The 18,307-nt window shown below is 37.4% G+C and overlaps 1 protein-coding gene across 50 annotated transcripts in view; it reads left to right on the top strand.

Moving 5' to 3' along the window:
• The window catches only part of ABI3BP (ABI family member 3 binding protein), a 223,318-nt gene that overhangs the window by 81,087 nt on the left and 123,924 nt on the right, over positions 1 to 18,307 (top strand). For all 50 annotated transcript variants that reach the window (XM_072722113.1, XM_072722100.1, XM_072721947.1 and 47 more), the window contains exons 5-7: positions 10,279 to 10,460; positions 11,044 to 11,099; positions 18,069 to 18,117. In XM_072722113.1, the coding sequence (XP_072578214.1) occupies positions 10,279 to 10,460; positions 11,044 to 11,099; positions 18,069 to 18,117 (287 nt within the window). The remainder of the gene's footprint in view (positions 1 to 10,278; positions 10,461 to 11,043; positions 11,100 to 18,068; positions 18,118 to 18,307) is intronic.

Raw genomic sequence — 18,307 nt, 5'->3', positions numbered from 1 at the left:
GGGAGAAGGAGAGGAACAGATGATCTGGTGAAACTAGGGTATTAACCAAGGCAATTGATCAGAAGCCCCAAGCTACTCAGACCACAGGTGCTACTCACCCTTTTGCTCACACACCCTGGCTTTGCTCCTCCCATCAAATAGATGGTCTATCACAGGCAAAATCAATACTTAGAAAAAAGTTTTTTAAAAGACTCCATAATAGCATATCAAGATGCTTGTAAACTTTCAAACTTGAATGAGTGGGACAAGCAAGGTACCCTTGACAGAAATAAGGGACTCCTAGGACATGACTAAAAGGGAAGAATTCAATGGTACTGTGTGAAAAAAAAAAAAAAACAAAAAACACAGTTGGAGTACTTGTAGATTTCATTTACACGTGCCTCCTTTCTTCCTACTTAGTTGTGTTAATAAAGAGCTGGCATTTAAAATCTTGGTAGAATCTGAGAAAGTAGTAGTCCTTGTTTGTAACATGCACAGTAGTTCCAGAGCTTCTAAACACCCAAATAAATCCACCAGGATTCTAAGTCAATGTAACAAGAAGCAGACTTGGAGAAATCTACCCCTACATGATGGTGGGTTGGGTGTTGTGTGTTTGTGTGCGTGCGTGTGTGTGCTTTTTTGTTTTATTTTGTTTTTAGAATTTCAACAAAGGCAGTTAGAATAACGAATATTAGCTACAGGGAATGCTTACTTCTCAAAAACTGGAAGATTAATATCGGGAGTTTTTCTTTCATGACTACCTTCTTAAAAAATCCTTGGAATCTTGGGGCACCTGGGTGGCTCAGTGGTTGAGCATCTGCCTTCAGCTCAGGGTGTGATCCTGGAGTCCCTAGATCAAGTCCTGCATGGGGCTCCCTGCATGGAGCCTGCTTTTCCCTCTGCCTATGTCTCTGCCTCTCTGTGTGTCTCTCATGAATAAATAAATAAAATCTTTAAAAAAAATCCTTGGAATCTGAATGCCCTTGGCTTGCTACAGGAACACCTGTAGCAATGGTAGTCATTGTAATCTATCAAATTCTGATACTGGCACCCTGTGTAAAGTCTCTGATTCTTAAAAAAAAAAAATCACTTCTCATTGATTCATGTAGCCCCATTTATCCTATGCAAAGCAAATAATTTACTGGAATTTTTTTTTCTTTATGGAAAATTTTTTTATTTATACTCTGAATTTGGACTTTCTGTATCCAAGTTCTGTGTAGTAAGTTTCCAGGGAGAAAACCTCAATGTTTCATTTTGTTTTAAGTTTGGAAGTATAAATGGAATATCACTTTATCCTTCATGACATGTGGCTCTATTCTTATTGCACAGGGTCCATATGGGTGTCCATGTTTTTAAATCCTTTTCTGATTTCACACTGGAAGATAGATGTGCATAATTTATAGTTTTTATTCTTAATAGGCTCTGAATGGAAGGATGTACACATTTGTCCTCAATATAGCTAAGATCCAAAGAGAGCTTTCCAAATTGGCCCAAATGAAGAATAAAACATGTTTTTAACCAAAATTTATTTCCTCATTAATAGCTTATTTTTTCCTTCCCATGTTTCCAGCTTGTTAAAGTGTTCAAGATTGCCTTAGTTCTCACTCCTTTGCCAACTTATTAAAGCTTTGATTTGTTTAGAAATCCTTTTCGCCTTTCCTAACTTTTTCATATTCTATTTATTTACTGTTAATGTAGAGTGAGGCCCCTCCTTTCTGGCCAATCCAGAGCAGGCCCTCATCTTTCATTTTGTTCCCTCCAAGTTTTTAAGAAGCATGTATTTTTGATGTCTGTGCATTTTCACTTGATTGAGCCCATTACCTTGTTACCCATTTGTCTTTCCAAGTAAATTTTAAGCTCTATAAGGACAGGGACCGTGTGTATCTTAACCAGCTTAATCTTCCCAGTCCCTGAGTCAGTGTCTGGCACATAGTAGTCCTTCGGTAAATCTTGATGCTGAATGAATAAAGAGTAAAATGCCAGCATCTTCTCTTTCATGTCTCACCATTGCTTCAAACTTAACACAAAGTCAAACTCCTACTTTTTCTCTTGATATATCTGCTCCATTTCTTAGTACTTTCTGAAGTTCACTCTAACTTAAAGCTTGATTCATTTATTTTTTCCTCTCCTTCAGCTAATGAGGCCCCAGGTTTTATTGGTTCTGCCTTTGGGAAGTACTCACATCAGCGTCTTCTATTTCCCCAAGTCCATGCCAATAATTCTAATTCAGACACTTGTCACCTTACCCTGGTTCCTGGGAATCGCATCCAGGCTACTTTATCTGGCTTCTTTCCTACTCTAATTCATCCTGACTTCTGCAATTTGGAGGAAATTTAGATTATCCATCCTCAGCTCACTTTCTTCACTCCAGATTTATCTTTCTTCTCTTGTTTCCAAGGAACACATTTCTGACTCCATACAGTGCTCCCTATCCCATCCCTTCCAGGCCCCTATAAGCCTGCACCCTCACATTTGCATCTTTGCTGACACTGGGGCCCTGCCTCCTGCTTGCAAACATGTTGGAGATTTCCCTATCCCAAAACAACATCTTCAATTGATCCTGAAAGCTCTTCTGAGGGATTTTTCAATCTCTTAATTCCACAACTTCTCAAAGTGGGCTGCTCTCTTATTCCTGGTTTCTGTACTCCCCTATACTCTTTATTCCCTTTCAGTGGCTTCTCTTCCCTTTCTATCACTCCACGGAAATATCTCTTTGTGGTTACCAATGATCAATGAATTGCTAAATCCAAAAGAGTTTTTGCAGTTCTTAACCCTTTTTAACCTCTCTGTGGAATTGTTGGCCATCTTCCTTTTTTGATACATAAAAGTATTTTTAAGTAGGCCCCATGCTCACCTTGGAGCCCAATGCGGGGCTCAAATTCACAGCCTTGAGATTAAGACCTGAGCTGAAATTAAGAGTTGGATGCTGAACTGACTGAGCCACCCAGGTGCCCCCTTTTTGACATTCTTACTTAGATTTTCCTCTTAGCCTTTTCTTCTTGTGCCAGTTGTTATCCTACCTCCCCAAAATGGAATAGTTTTAACCTTGGATCTCTCATCTTTGTTTCTTTGTTTTCCCCTTTAACCCATGGTGCTGTCTTCACTGAGTAGAACAGTGTTTCCCAAATTTTGCATGCAAATACAATGCAGATTGATTGTGTAGGCCTAAGGAAGAGACTGAGATTCTGCATTTCTTTCTTTCTTTTTAAGATTTCATTTATTTATTCATGATAGACATAGAGGGGCAGAGACACAGGCAGAGGAGAAGCAGGCTCCATGCCCAGAGCCCCATCACTGGACCCATCCAGGGACTCCAGGATCATGCCTGGGCTAAAGGCAGGTGCTGAAACGCTGAGCCACCCAGGGATCCCCAGATTCTGCATTTCTAAAAGATCACAGGAAGTGCTGATGTTGCTGTTGTACTGAGAGCAGTGGGAGTGACAAGGATGTAGATGTTGGGTGCTGACATCTGACCTTGACTCACTTCCAAAGTTTCTAAGACTGTATTTTTAGTTCACAGAATTCTCTCCATTAGAGGGGCCAAATAATGGTGGTTAGTACCTCAAACTCCAACTAAATTCGTATCTTCTACACTATCCAAAGACTTCCTTACCATTCCCTTAATTTCCTTCAAGTTTGGAAATTCAGTTTGATTTGTATTTATGCTTTTCTTAGCACCCATATCCCATAATAAATTTAGCCTCATCAATTCTTTAGTGGAAATATAACTTTGATCTATTTTCTTCATTTTGCTTCTTCTATGGTTCATTCCTTTGTTCTCTCATATCTGGACTACGGTGCATTAATTGAGATTTTTCCCTCCCACTTCTCTCTAATTCTTCCCCTGCTGGTAAGTCTCGCCTCCATCACTACTCACTGGCTGGAGAATCTCTACCAGCTCCCCACTCTCTGGTCAAAGAAATCCTAGAATCTCCTATACAATCTATCTACAAGAATGTATGAGTCGTGTTCCTGCCATGAGTTTTAAATCTGGACTACTTTGTTTTCTTGGACCTACGTAGGATGTCCAGCTTTAAATCACACTCTGAGATGGGATCTGTCCATTTCAACAGTTCAGGCTGCCAAGTGCCGTACCCAGCCACCCTCAGGACCCTGTGCTTTTCATACTGACTTCTTTCGTTCTATCCATTTGTACACCTACCCCCTTTCATTCTATCCATTTGTACACCTACCCCTCACTATACTGTGAACTCATTTTTGAAGTTTTTACAATGTCCTGCTCATCTTCCATTGTATGTGGATCCTATCATCATGCTTTATGCTGTCATTTGGTCAGGCCATCTAGCTCTTGAACCTCTTCTGCAACATCTCCCATCCAGAGTCCACAGTGAATATCTCCAGCAATGGTAACCACATAGACCTTGAGGGTACAAATTCTGGTCAGACTGACCTAAGTTCAAAATCCTGTTCTATTATTAGTGAAATGGCCTTAGACAAGTTCCTTAAATGCTCTAAGCCTTGATTTTTTTTAAATCTGTAAAATGGGGTAATAATAATAATACTAACTAATAGAGTTGTCAGAATTTAATGAGATACATGTAAAATGGTTAAGTGGCACATAGCACTCAATAAATGGTACTGTGTTTGCTATTCTTGTTGGTTTTGGTATTATTTGCTTTATTTTAGAACTACCATTTCAGGCAAGCTATTCCATTTTAGATAGTACTAAAATCACTTACTCCTTTTTGTTGGTTTTTAAGCCAGCTGCTAGTAAATGATAAAGAAGGGTCTTGGAAATTTTTGACCAGCTTGAAAATTATTTTAAGAGTCCAAAGATAATAAAGACCTAATCTGATCCCTTAAGTGCCACATAGAAATAGAGAAGAGACAAGTAAAAGAGGGATCATGCAGGGAAACCTAATTGGGCTTGAGAATGGACTGGACATGAGGGGAGAGGGCACCTGAAGTCAACAGGAATAGGTGCAGATTTGGAGAAGAATATGAGTAGATTTTAAGGTAGTTGGGAAATTCATGGAGGATTAAATCATTAGATTTGATCAAAAGATTTTATTAAAAATCTGATACCAGATTACAAGGATTATAAAGGTTTAGGCATCATGAGTGGTGAGAAAGTGGGATAAAGTAGATTACTTTGAAAAAATTTTTGTGTTGGCAGCATGTGGGTGGCTCAGGCAGTTAAGTGTCTGCCTTCCACTCAGGGCATGATCCCGGGGTCCTGAGTTCAAGCTCCCTGCTGGGCTTCCTGCTCAGCCAGAAGTCTGCTTGTTTCTCTCCCTCTGCCCCTCCTCCTGCTTGTGTGTTTGTGTGTGCACATGTGCTCTCTCTCAAATAAATAGAACCTTTTAAAAGAATGTTTGTGTTAAAAGATAGCAGGGATAAAAGGGAATAATCATTTTATCTTTGTTAGAATGAAAAATATTTAAACAGTTTTTCAGCTCAGTAAGTGAGTGAATGGAATAAGGAAAGGGTATAACATTACCTAGATGCTTATGTGTTAGCTGAAGAGTGAACCCTAGTGTCAGAAGGGGGACAGGAGGGAATGATTGGGAAAGACACTTTGAGAAGAATGGAGTGAGGACAGAATTTATACCAGTAGCACAGTCTCCACAAGGCAAGAAACAAAGGAGTATCAAGGAAGTGTCCTTTAATGGGAAGAGAGCAAAAAATGTGCAGAATAGATATTTACGAAATATAATAGTTGTTAATTATATGGAAACAAAAATATTGCTGGAAAAACAGCACAAATGATGGCCAACCACATGCCTCAAGCCAGGCTCGTTTGTGAAAGGACTAAATGTATCTTGACTAAATTTATCTTGTCAAAAATGACCAATTTCTCCTCTTGATAATTCACTGCCAGTTATTCCATAAATTTCATTTATGGGTTTCTATCTTGTGTTTTGCCTCTGTGTTTTATTGGAATAAAATGTCTAATTTGCAGCTACAGTCATCTTTTGGTTTAGAAAGGACCTCCAAGATTGTCTAGTCCCCTCCCATTCTCTTTTGAGGGAGAGAAGTGATGAATAAGTGGGCAAACACCCCCCTGAAATCAGGCTACTAGTTTGCAGCTGACAAATATCCAAGCCAAGCCACTACCTGCCCACTCCACTACATTTTGAGGGTTTTTTAAAGCTACAATAACCATTATTGTCAATATTCATACTATTAGGGAGATGCAAGCAGAGATAATGTTATTTGAACCAAACACTACCCTCAACAGTTTCTTACCACATAGGACACAAGATGTTCTTAAAGTCCAAGTTGCTAGAGGCAGGGCTTCCAGAGGTCTGATCTGATGACCTTCACTGACTGCTAGCTGTATTTTTAATAGACTTGTTGCATTTATGTCCAAATTTTTTTGGACTTATTGTTCCTTTTATTCCCTGAGTCTGTAGGAAAGCTAGAGGTACAGTTAGAGAGCTTTGAGGGTCATGATTAACAAGCTTTTACTGAGCCCTACTGTTTGGCTGGTACTGTCATAGCTGAGCTAAAAGAAATAAAGTACATAACATATACTCTTCCTCTCTAGCATGCAACCTTGATGAAAAGCAAGATAAGGAGCAAAATTAGAGAACAATATAAGACTACGTACAGCAAAGTACTAAATTGAATATAATTAAGCACACTTTCCACTAATAATTACAAACTACAAGAAGTTGGGGCAGGGTGGGGGTGGAGATGTTGGCTTCCATGTAATGAAATATGCCAAAATTAATTGAAGATGGAATACACAGTATTTCAAGTGCTGTTATGGGGAATTTCATGGTGATATTTTCCGAAAAGATTTTTGAGCTGAAATTTTGCCATATTTTAATTTATTTTTACATTTTTTAAATTTAAATTCAATTTGCCAACATATAGTTTAACACTCAGTGCTCATCCCATCTAGGGCCCTCCTCAGTGCCTTCACCCATCCCCCGCCTCTCAGCCCCCCTTCTGCAACCCTTTGTTTCCCAGGGTTAGGAGTCTCTCATGGTTTGTCTCCCTCTCTAATTTTTCCCACTCAGTCTTTCACTATTTCTTATATTCTATGTATGAGTGAAACCATATGATGATTGTCCTTAATCATCTACAGAGAAGGGTGCAATCAACCTTTGATCCTGAATATCTTCAGACAATAATGGGAAGTCTATGACTCTATGTTATGGTAAATATACAATGAAATAATAAACCTTAAATAATGTTAAAAAGAATTAGGGTTGTCCTCTTCCCTTCTGGGTGATTTTCCCTGTTTTTTTTTTGTTGTTGTTGTTGTTGTTTTGTTTTTTCTTTTCTTTTCACCTCCTTTTGCCAAGTAGTTTTACTAGAAAGTCAGTCCAGGGCAATACTAAAGGAGTCAGAAAACAGCCATTTGCCTGGCTTGGTCACTGATTGTCAGAACTGAAACATTTATCATCTCTTTTTCTTCTATAATTCCTCAGAGTTTATTGTATGAATAAACTGAAACACACCTTAAAATCTTAAGCCCTCTGTAGATGTTCAGCGTAGACGTTTATCGTATTTTCCTTCAGTTTGCATGGATTCTATAGGAATGTTGTGTTTGGTAAGTGAAATGTTGTGTGATGACATGCTGAAAAGATCATTGTAATCTTGATTGCTTAGATCAGTGTTTCTAGGTGATGGAATTACTGGCCATTTAGAGTAATTATATTCTAATTTTAGAATGACCCCATGAGCACCCAAGTGTCCGTTCTATTCATTCCACAAATATTTATGGAGTGCTTTCTGTGTGCTAGATTTGTACAGCACAATTTATTATCATGAGGCCTCGATCTAGCTTTAAAATCAAGGAAATGTAATTTATTACTTTACAACTAAATAGTCTTGTTGACCCTTAACACTTAGAACTTGCCTATATTATAAAATTATTAAGCCACTGTTGACAAGGATAACATCCCTGAAGCAGAAGCATCGGCTGCCTGTACATTTATTTTTCCTGATAAACTTGGTATCAGAGAGGGTATTTAGAATGCTTTGTGATCAATATAAAGAAAATTTGCAGGATGGATTTTGTTTAACATGTTAGTTTGTAGAACATTTTTTATACCATTTCATTCCTAGGAAGATGATATAAAATCAAGCTTATTGGTAACCCTGGAATCTGGCCTTTGATCATTGTGTTAGCAGCACTCCTTACTGACATCCTCCCCCAACCACTATGAGATCACATGAGCAATTGAAGAATTGAGAAATGCATCCAAAGTAGAGCTGCTGCATAATCCTGGCAGCCCATCTGGTCTGATTGTAGCTTCTCTGCACTTCTCTGGCATCTTGTAGTATCCAAAGCAGGGAAAAAACAATAAAAATTCCCATGCAGCATACTTGTCAATAAATGTTTCATAAATTTCTGTTGATGTTTCAACCCACAGGACACAGAGGATTACTATTCTATAATGTTTATGCCCAGAGTTAGTATTTTTGACTGAACAGCCTCCTTCACTCATTCTGTCTTTTGCTCCTTTGAAATTGGGGACTGGAGCCCTGACAGTAGTTTTACTAGAAAGCAGCAAGCTAATGAATGACTTCAAACATTTCAGTAGATTGTAACTAGTAGGAAAGTAGGCTGAATATACAAATATGTTCAAAATACAACTGTACAGAAGCATACAAATTCATCCCCCTTCTCTGTACACCCCCTGCGGACTTTGCCGGCATGGAACATGTGCATTGGCACAGGGTCCCCTCCTGAGAAGGGCCCATGCTTGGTTTAGTGCTCTATTGTCTTTGTCTTGAAATTTTTCATCATTTTTGAACAAGGGGTCCCATGTTTTCATTTCGGAATGAGCCTCACAAATTATGATGCCAGTCCTGACCCCCTTGTTTCCAGAGCTTCTGGGTAATTGTTTTTGTGTATCATCAACTTGTGTCTGGCACTGAGAGGCGGCACAGTCCATGTAATTTAGCACAAGTATATGTGTGACACTCTGTAAGGCTTTAAATAAAAGCCACTAGCCTGAAGCTTAGCCCATTAAAATATGTGAGGGTGGGGAATGGGGATGAGGTACTAAATATTTGAGAGAAAATTTAAAATAGAAGAACCTAAAATAGTACAGTGAACATCTTTCCAACATCATACTGACCAGGTATTTCATTTACTGTTTATTTACAAATAAAAAGCAGGTAAGATTTACCTGTTGGTCCCACCTCTAATCTCATCTTCCTGAACTAAAGCACTAACATAAATGTTAGATCCTTGGAGTCTATGTTGTCCCTTCACACAGGAATAATATATGGTAATGCATTTTTTTCTGTGAGCATTTCATTTGTGTAAATCATATGAGACTGTATGTATCATCTTGAAATTTGCTATTTTCATTCAATGTTTGGTTTGTAGAATTGTTCATATTGGTGCACATAGCTCTAGCTCATTCATTCTTATTACTATATACAGTACTGACGAAACCCCTCATCCTGTCTGCTGCCCCACTTTGTGAGACTATTTAGAGCAGAGCCAAGGGGGAGTCTTTGTCTTCTGGTTCTGCCACTGGTTTAAAGTCACTTAGTGGGTGACAATGTGCAAATTGAGCCATCTTTCTGCATCTCTATTTTCACATTGGTAAAATGGGATTAGTAAATTCTACTTAAGATGACTTTATGACAATTGAATGAAGTGATATACATAAAACCTCGCATGTGATAAAAGTGCCAAAAAACAGTGGTGAGGATTATCATTACTTTACCAAAAATAGGGCTGAATGTTGCAAAGCCCTAAGCATAAATGTAACTGTGATCTTAAATTTGCATTGTTTCATTTTTTTCATTGTACCCTTACCTTGGCTTTGGTCTTGATTCTATTTTTATAATGATAGGAAAATTTTACCCTTAAAATGCAGTCTTTGATGCATCTTAGAGCTTCAGGTTTCTCTTGTACACAATTGAATGATACTTCCTTAGTGGACATTCTGTGGCATAAACCCATACAGTTCCAGGCTTCAAACCATCCAGCTATGAAACTACAATACCACGCACTTAAAATTATGTCTATGCTCTGCTCTATGCATAATTGGAGAAAAATGACCCATCTAGCACTTTCCAACTTGCATTTTGCAAAGCAGCAAATGATAGAACTGAGAGGTCTGAGTTCTATCAGACTGTAACTGCACAGCTGCATGGTTTCCAACTTGGAATTCGAAATTAAAAACTTATGTGCTCGCTGAGCTATTTTTTTCATGTTTTCTGTAATTTCTAAAAAATAAAAACAGAAGCCAGCGTGAAATACAGTCTGAAGTAGATGAGTCTGTGATATTTTAAAAACCTTGAAATAGCATTCTGAACCTCCCTGTGAATTTAAAGCATCGTACTCTGGTTATTCAACAGATATTATACAATTCGCTATAGAGAAAAAGATAAGGAAAAGAAATGGGTCTTTCAAATCTGTCCAGCCACTGAAACAATTGTGGAAAATCTAAAACCCAACACAGTTTATGAGTTCGGAGTGAAGGACAATGGAGAAGGTGGGATTTGGAGTAAGATTTTCAATCACAAGACTGTTGTTGGCAGTAAGTACCCCAACGGCTTTGGTGAGCTTTCTGTAATTCTTACCTCCTTCTGCAAAGTACCAAATGTTTAATCATTTTATTCTTAAGTATGAGATGAGTTAACTCTCACCCTCTGGCATTTTAAAAAAAGTACAAATGTGAACAGAAGTTGAGTATTGGTATTTCAGAATCTTGTATATTAATGAGTGGGTTTTTTAAACGACAACAAAAAAGATAAGCTGATGTTTGAGGCCTCTGTTGATAACGGTGGTTAACAGTTCTTTGGCCATTGCAGTGTTGTAAATCAGCCTCAGATTGATTTCACTCTGGGCATCAACTGAGTGAAAACAGCAGTAACGGGTACAGGTGTTTGGAGTTGAAAGCCAGGCCAGGAGAAGAGAATGTTAAGATGTTAGGGGGCCCTGGGCTTTCTTCCTGTGATCCCTTCATTGGAATCAGTGGTTGAAATGATAGTAAACAAATAACATGATTAACATGACTGAGAGCAGGAGGTAGAGTCCTTCATAATGAAGATGAAGAATTAATTTAGGAAGACCAAAGAATGAAAATAATGTTATTTCCCCCCTCCCCCTGTTTTTGTCAGGTAAAAACAAAGTAAACGGGAAGATCCAAAGCACCTATGACCAAATCCACACAGTGGTAGGTACCAGGTTATTCTCAGAGAATTTTTTTTTTTAAGAGATTGTGTCTGCATTGTGTTTTTGTTGTTTCGTTTATAAGGAAATCAGTCTAGTAGGATTAACTGGTTACAGGACTTTGTGTAAAGTACTTAATGCTTTAGGTTTTTGTTTCTTTTTCAGAAAACAGAGGTGGAAGTAGGAGACCAGATTATCTAGCAGGTTTAAAGCTCTAAAATACTGATATTCAACATAGTTACTCTACGATTTCCATATTCTAGGTATTTTAAGGTTATGCTTGTTATCTTCTGTGCCGTGGATTGTTTTTTAAAATAACACATTTCCACAGTGAATTTGCACATGCTCTGTTTACACTGGTATTATTCGCTTTCATCCTCACTCTTCTTACCCCTATTTTCTCACTTTCTACTTGAAAAGCCAACCTTTTCAAAACCATGAAGCAACTGGCTGGGCTTTCTACTGTGCCTGGCCCCCACCCAGACCCCCACTTCTGTCTCACTACAGAAACTCAGTCCCTCGCTCTCTTTCCCTCTGCTTTTCAAAATCTCTCCTCAGGAAGCACCGCACCAGTTACGCAACTACCTGTTACAATTGCAAGCCCTTGTTATAACCCTCACAGAGATGTCTGCTTTTAAGTCATATGCCCACTTATGAAGTGAAGGCAGTTATGTTCTGAGCAGGTGGAGGAAGCACTGACATTTGGAAAACTTCCTAATATAGATGATCAAATGTCTTGCTAGAAAGGCTGGGCCACTTTACAATCTTGCCATCAAAGTATCCGAGTTACCTTGCTTTAGTGCCCTGATGACCAACAATTCTGTATTTCCATCACTGAGTTTTCAGCTAATATAATAGTGTAAAATGGGTTTTTAAATTTGTTTCTCTGATTTCTAAAATAGTACTTTCTTGGTTATCAGCCAGTTGTATTTTCCATTTAATGACCTTGAGTTTTAGTGCCTAGTTTATTGGGAGTCTCTTGGGTTTTATTGAATAGTTTAGAGACTATAGATTAAAGAACATCAACTCTGTGATATCATCTAGGAACATTATTCTCACATTTGTTACCAATTTTCTTCATGGGAATTTTTTGAAATAGGCAAGCCTTAAAATGTGTTTAATCAAGTTGTCTTTTCCGTTGTCATATTTTCAATTGCATTATATTTTAGAAAGCCCTTCCCTATCCAGAGAGCAGACAAATATTTCCCTATTTTGCTTTTAGTTTTACAAGTGGTTTGATTTTTGTGATAATTAAACTCTATATGAGTTTTACTTTGCTATATTGCAGGTAGTAAGTTTATATATTGATTAGGTTACGTAAGTGGGGTTTTTGGTTTTGTTTGTTCCTTTGCAAACAATCTTTTGGCCTTGTACTAAGTATTGAGTTGCACCATTCCTTATTAAGGTCTCTGGCTTTTTCTCTCTTCAATCACAGAGAATAGAGTTGCTCTTTGTTCCTCTTCTAGAACAATCCTCACTCATGTTATGAACGGTTACCTAGGAGGCATATCTTATCTCCCACCCTCTTGGCTGTCTTACTTTGTCTAACATGTGACTTAATGATGTCATTTCTTTCATTCCTTTTTTCCAGCAATCGTATCCCAGTAACATCTTGTGGCAAAATATTTCATCTAGTGAGAGTTACTCAGCAAAATTGAGAAGGATAATTGATGTTTACTCCGAAGGAGTTTAATTTCTTTTTCATATCATAAATAGCCATGATGAGAAGGTTCAGGAAGAAACTTCCTGCATCTATGACCCCAAGCCAGACATTTTATCACTTCGAGCTGTGAGGCAGAGTACCCCCAACTCCAGCCAGCTGTGACGAGCTGCGGTTTGAAACTCTTGGTTATTTCCAAAGGAAAACCCAGATTAATTGAACAGCTATTTTAAGATTTCTCCATGAGACTTTCTCCATTGTCACCTTCTGGAAAGCCATCTGTGCTCTTGGGTAGCTCAGGAACACAGAAAAGTTGAAAAGGAATCATTTGGGATAGCCTCTGACCATCTTACGTGGCCACTTAGAATTGATCCTGAAAATCGATTTGATATTTTAGAGGTATATTTTATCCAAATAAAGTCAGTATCAATCCGAATATTCGGACATCTCAGAGACTGCTTTCAGAGAGCAATAGTTTAGAAGATAGGAAATAAATTTAGAGTTTTAAGCAAAAGATGCATTGAAAAATGTTTTCATTCACCTATGCATATTTACACCTAAAACTTAAAGGCAGCAAAAACTCAGCATCTTCTAAACAGAGATATTTGAAAAGAGAAAAACAATTTGAACTTTACCCATTAAAAAAATAAATATGTATGTTAAAAATTTGGATGTTAAATAAGCACCCTCCTTAAGCATTCTGGTTACATTATATATGTAATTCATATATCTAAGCATGTGCCCTGCAGGCAAGCCCCGGTGCACTTGTGCCAGGGACATGTATCAGAGGTCTCTTCTGGTTATTTGGTGCCTTTGTTCTACCACTTGTTAAATACTTTCAGATATCACCTCTACCTACCTATGCCTCCAAAAAGATCAGAGAAAAGGTACATAAACAAAACAGCGATTCTTTCTATATAAATTATATTACTTGAGATCTATGATATTGTGAAAGAAAAAACAAAATTTATCCTTTTCCTGTTTTGTTCTTGTTGAGAATCTAGAAACACTTTTTATGGAAATGAAACCTAACTTTTACTACCAGGTGTCATTATATGTTATACATACACACAACATGACTCAATAATGAACAATGGCTGAAAGGACCGGATTTTAATACATTATGTCTGTATTTAAAAATAAAAAACTTAATCATCTTACTACTTTACTAGCAAACAATCAATTTTTGAAGTACATATTCAATATTTTAAAATATGTTTAGTTATTTAATCCAAATCTCCTTAAAGTAAGTGTTCCCCTAATATATGACATCTGTTTTCACCCTTCCATTTTTTTTTTTCCCCATCAGAGATCCACCCATCTTTTTAAAAAGCATGTCTGTTATTGGTGAAAAAAGAAGTGGTGCCAATTTTTAAAGTGTAACAGCTATCAGATGAGTGAGTTGACTAGGGAGCAATACCATGGGGTTCCCACCCATACCTCAAGATTGTGTACAATGAATATATCAGATATCCCTGTGTTGTTAGTAATTGTTGTCTTAAGCAGAAACTTAAAAAAATGTATATCTAGGCCAATAATATTATCAAAAGTATATGTCTGATTCCTCTCTAAATGACCAGAAATATGAAGACTTTTGCAAGCAGGACATTAGATTAAATCAATATGTTTTGTAACTTTCATTAGAACATCCTAAAAATGAATTAAAACCGCAATGTAACAGGCCTAAGTTCTTCTCATGTGGTTTGGCTCTTAAACTATTGAAGTTTGATTTTGAGCAACCCTTGCCACTGCCCAAAAGGACAGCTTTTTTTTTTTTTTTTTTAAATCTCAGGGCCTGAAAATAAAGTTGAATTTATAGTGAATATTCTGATACACAAAAATATCAAATAGACAAACCTACAAAGAAGAGCCTGCAAAGAACAGCATTAGCACTATGTGTATTAAAGCTAATTTTCAAAATAATATCAGGAGGAAGTTAGTACAATGCAGAATGAATAGAAAGTCCCTCATCCTATATGATTACTACTGCCATGGATATTTCTGGATAAGCATAGGCTTTTCCTAACCAGGACTAAAATCAATTGGTCATCAGTTCGTTGTTTACAACAGCAGCTGCCTCTTCCCATATCTCCCCAAAGAATCTACCCACTGAGACTCAGCCACAACATTAAAATACCACACTTCTTATAGGGCAGGAGGGAAATATGTTTACTTTCTGGCAGTAAACACAAAGAAAACAGTTACTAAATGAAGGGAGGATGAAGGCTGTTGAAGGAAGTAGTGATGAAGGCTTGCAACAGGAATGGGAGTCAACAAACGCTCGACAGAAGAGAGAGCCAGCAAGAGCCAAAAGAAAGCCAAAGCTGGGACAGCAAGGAAGGGTTACTGGTACCTTTTTTAAAAATACTGTACATAGAACAGTTCAATTAAAATTGAGTTGTAATGGGTTAAATGCTATTAACTTGGAAATTTGATAGTATTTCATTTCTCAATGAATCCCCATAACAGACACTTCCCTACATTTGTATAATAAGACACCAGGGAAAGGATTCACAGTGTCAACTTCTTCCTGGGAATTTAGAGCCTTCAGCATAAACATTTTAGGTAAGAGTATTTTTCCTGATGATCCTAAAAACCCTATTTACAAAGAGGCAGCTACTTGCTCATAAGGCCAATCTTGATGCATCTTTGGATTGCAGATTAAGCAAGAGAGTAATTATAGGTCTTAGAAAGAATTGGATTCTGCAGCTAAATTATTTCCTTGTTTTTGGCAGCACATACTGTACATATAGTCTTGTCATCATCTTAATAGAACATTGGTAGATAATCAAGAGCTCAAAGAGAAGCTTCGTGCTGTTCATGTGAAGAATGGAATATTTTCCATTTGTCCCTGTCAGAAGTTGTTTAAAACAAATGATCACAGCAAAGGAACTAAAACTTGAAATAATGAAATTCCAAAGCAACTAACACAGCAACATGTAGGTGTTTCTACTAAATTATAATGTGTCTGAAGAGCTTCACATTCTGCAAAATGTGCACTAAATGGCAGGACTCCTAGAGATAGAGAACAGGCCATTCAAAAAATCTTTGGAACTGTAGCAACAGCTCTAACCAAAATGGTTATTAGTACCTGGAAAGACAATGTGGCTCCTCTAGTAAGTAGCTGCCATGTGGCTGGAGGTTGGCAAAGCTGGCATTTAAAATTCTCAAACGATAAAGACTGTGTGTTGGCAACCCTTTCACTAAAGCAGGATAGGTGGAAGTAGGGTAGACATGTGAGGCAGAGCCTGGAAAATGGTCCTGCAAGTGCTCCTATTTAATTTTCTTATGATAAGGTGAAAGAGATCCTGCTGACAGGGTGACATCAAAGCTAAGAATTTTTTTTCTCTCCCACTGAAAGTTATACTTCTATTTCTATTATTCCCTTCCCATTTCCTGAGAAAAATTGTATATAAATCATACTTCGGTCATTCTCCTGTTTATCAATAGTACGTAAGCTACACAGTACAGAAGCTACATATGTAGTAACTGAACAGACTGTTGATAAAAAATAAGTTTTCTTAATTAAAATGTAATTCACAGTTGTAAGGAATTTGGAAATATAGAAAAGCATAAAAATTCATTTTATAAAAATAACCACTGTTAAAAAAAACTATGATCTATTTCTGATAATTTGTGTATACATACTTGTTATAAAATTATAGTGTGGATATAATTGTGATCTTTGCATTTATTTATATTATGCATATTTTCCACTTTCTTAGATCTCAAAAATTTGAAACCATTTATTTAATAAAAGCTCTGCTTTTGGATGATGTAGTTTCGAACAGTGGTGATAATTTATATATAAGGGTGTTCATCTTGATGAATTCCTTAGTTTAGGATTATATTAGATGGGGGTACATTGTTATGGGTGTGTTAGTCCATGAGGGCCGCTGTAACAAAATACCACAGACTTGGGTGGCTTAAACAACAAACATTTATTTGTCATGGTTCTGGAGCCTGGGAAGTTTGAGATTAAGGTAAGGTGCTGGTAGGTTTGATGCCTAGTGAGAGCTTGCTCTTGTGTCCTCACAGAGCAGAAAGGTGCAGGGACCTCTCTGGGGTCTCTTTTATAAGAGCATTAATCTCATTCAGAGGGTGGACCTCTCATGACCTAATCATTTCTCCAAAGCCCTACCTTGAATACCATCACACTTGGGAGTTAAGTTTTAACATCTACGTTTTTTGGGGGGATATAAGCATTCAGTCTATAGTACAGAGTCTATAAGTACAAACAGTTTTAAAAACCCGATTTGAGAGTAAACTTCTATTTTTTTTGTGATTTTTAAGCATAAGGACTTTTAGATAAGGAAAATAGCCAACAGTAAGCTTGGCATTGTGGGCCTTCTTTATTATGGGCACATTACTCACTAAAATGGTAGCATGTAACAAGTCTCTGTTGCTTACAGTTGAAACACCAAGGTGGTATTTCATTCAGCACATCCTGGATTATTCACAGATCTGGTATATAGAGTCTCTTTATCATGTATAATATAATCACGTATAAAACTTAAATCAAGCTTCAAAAAAATCAATGCCATGCTCCCCTCTTTGACTCAGTCTAATTCTTTTGTATATTTTTGCTTCCCTTATTTTGTTCCTATATCTCTCCCTTAGCTGTCTTATCCTTGGCTCACAATGTTGTCCAGGGATGACTCCACTTTAACACTAAACCTGTTCCTTGTTCAAGCCCCTCCATGACCTCAAAACTCCTTGTGGGATGTCTGAGGCAATTTGAGAGAGGGGAGAGGGAGTACCCTGGGAACTGCCTTCCTAGTTTGAGGTCCTTTGTGCATAAATATGTGCAGAATGGCTAAGAGTACAGGATTTGGAGGTCGGAATGTCTGGATCTGAGTCCCAGCTCTGCCTTCTTGGACAAAGAGATGCTTGGTCTTGGGAGCTCATGGTGGTCAGATTGTCTGTAGTAGTAGCAGCAGCAGCACTTGAGTACACTCAAACAATGGATGTTGATCAGTTTTAAAAGATAATAGGTGGCTTAGCATCTTTTGGAGAGAAAATGTAGACAGTATTTTGTTGGGTCACATCTCAAGTGATAGATGAACTAGTAGTCCACATGGTTTAGTTCCTTTCTTTATAGTTTCAAGGTAAAGTAAATTAATGGGAGCTCAGCAGAAACTGCTTTCAAGCCTTTGGACATTTATGGGGAAAACCAAATTCAATAAAATAGGGGTAGATATATGCGCTAAAGGTCTTTCCAGCAACTGTAGATAAGACAGGGCTACACTCAGTTTTTTGTGCTAGTTTTTTTTTTTTTTTAACTTAACTAAAAGCTGACTCTCCTTTTTTCAGCCAGCATATGTCCCAAGGAAGCTAATCCCAATAACGGTCATCAAACAAGGTAATTTGTATGAGTCTGCTCTGGATGTATGTTTAGAATCTTTTAAAAAAAAATTTCAATTCTGGTATAGTTAACAATTTAGAACTATTTGTCATATGCTTTTTTACTGAGATGATTAAATATAATACTGTTCCCCTCCAATCTTTCTGATTATTATTTTAAAGCAAAAGTGTAAAGAAATCAATATGGT

Source organism: Vulpes vulpes, chromosome 1, assembly GCF_048418805.1.
Source record: "Vulpes vulpes isolate BD-2025 chromosome 1, VulVul3, whole genome shotgun sequence".
In the NCBI taxonomy this organism is placed as follows: Eukaryota; Metazoa; Chordata; class Mammalia; order Carnivora; family Canidae; genus Vulpes; species Vulpes vulpes.
This window is presented reverse-complemented; position numbering and strand designations above follow the sequence as displayed.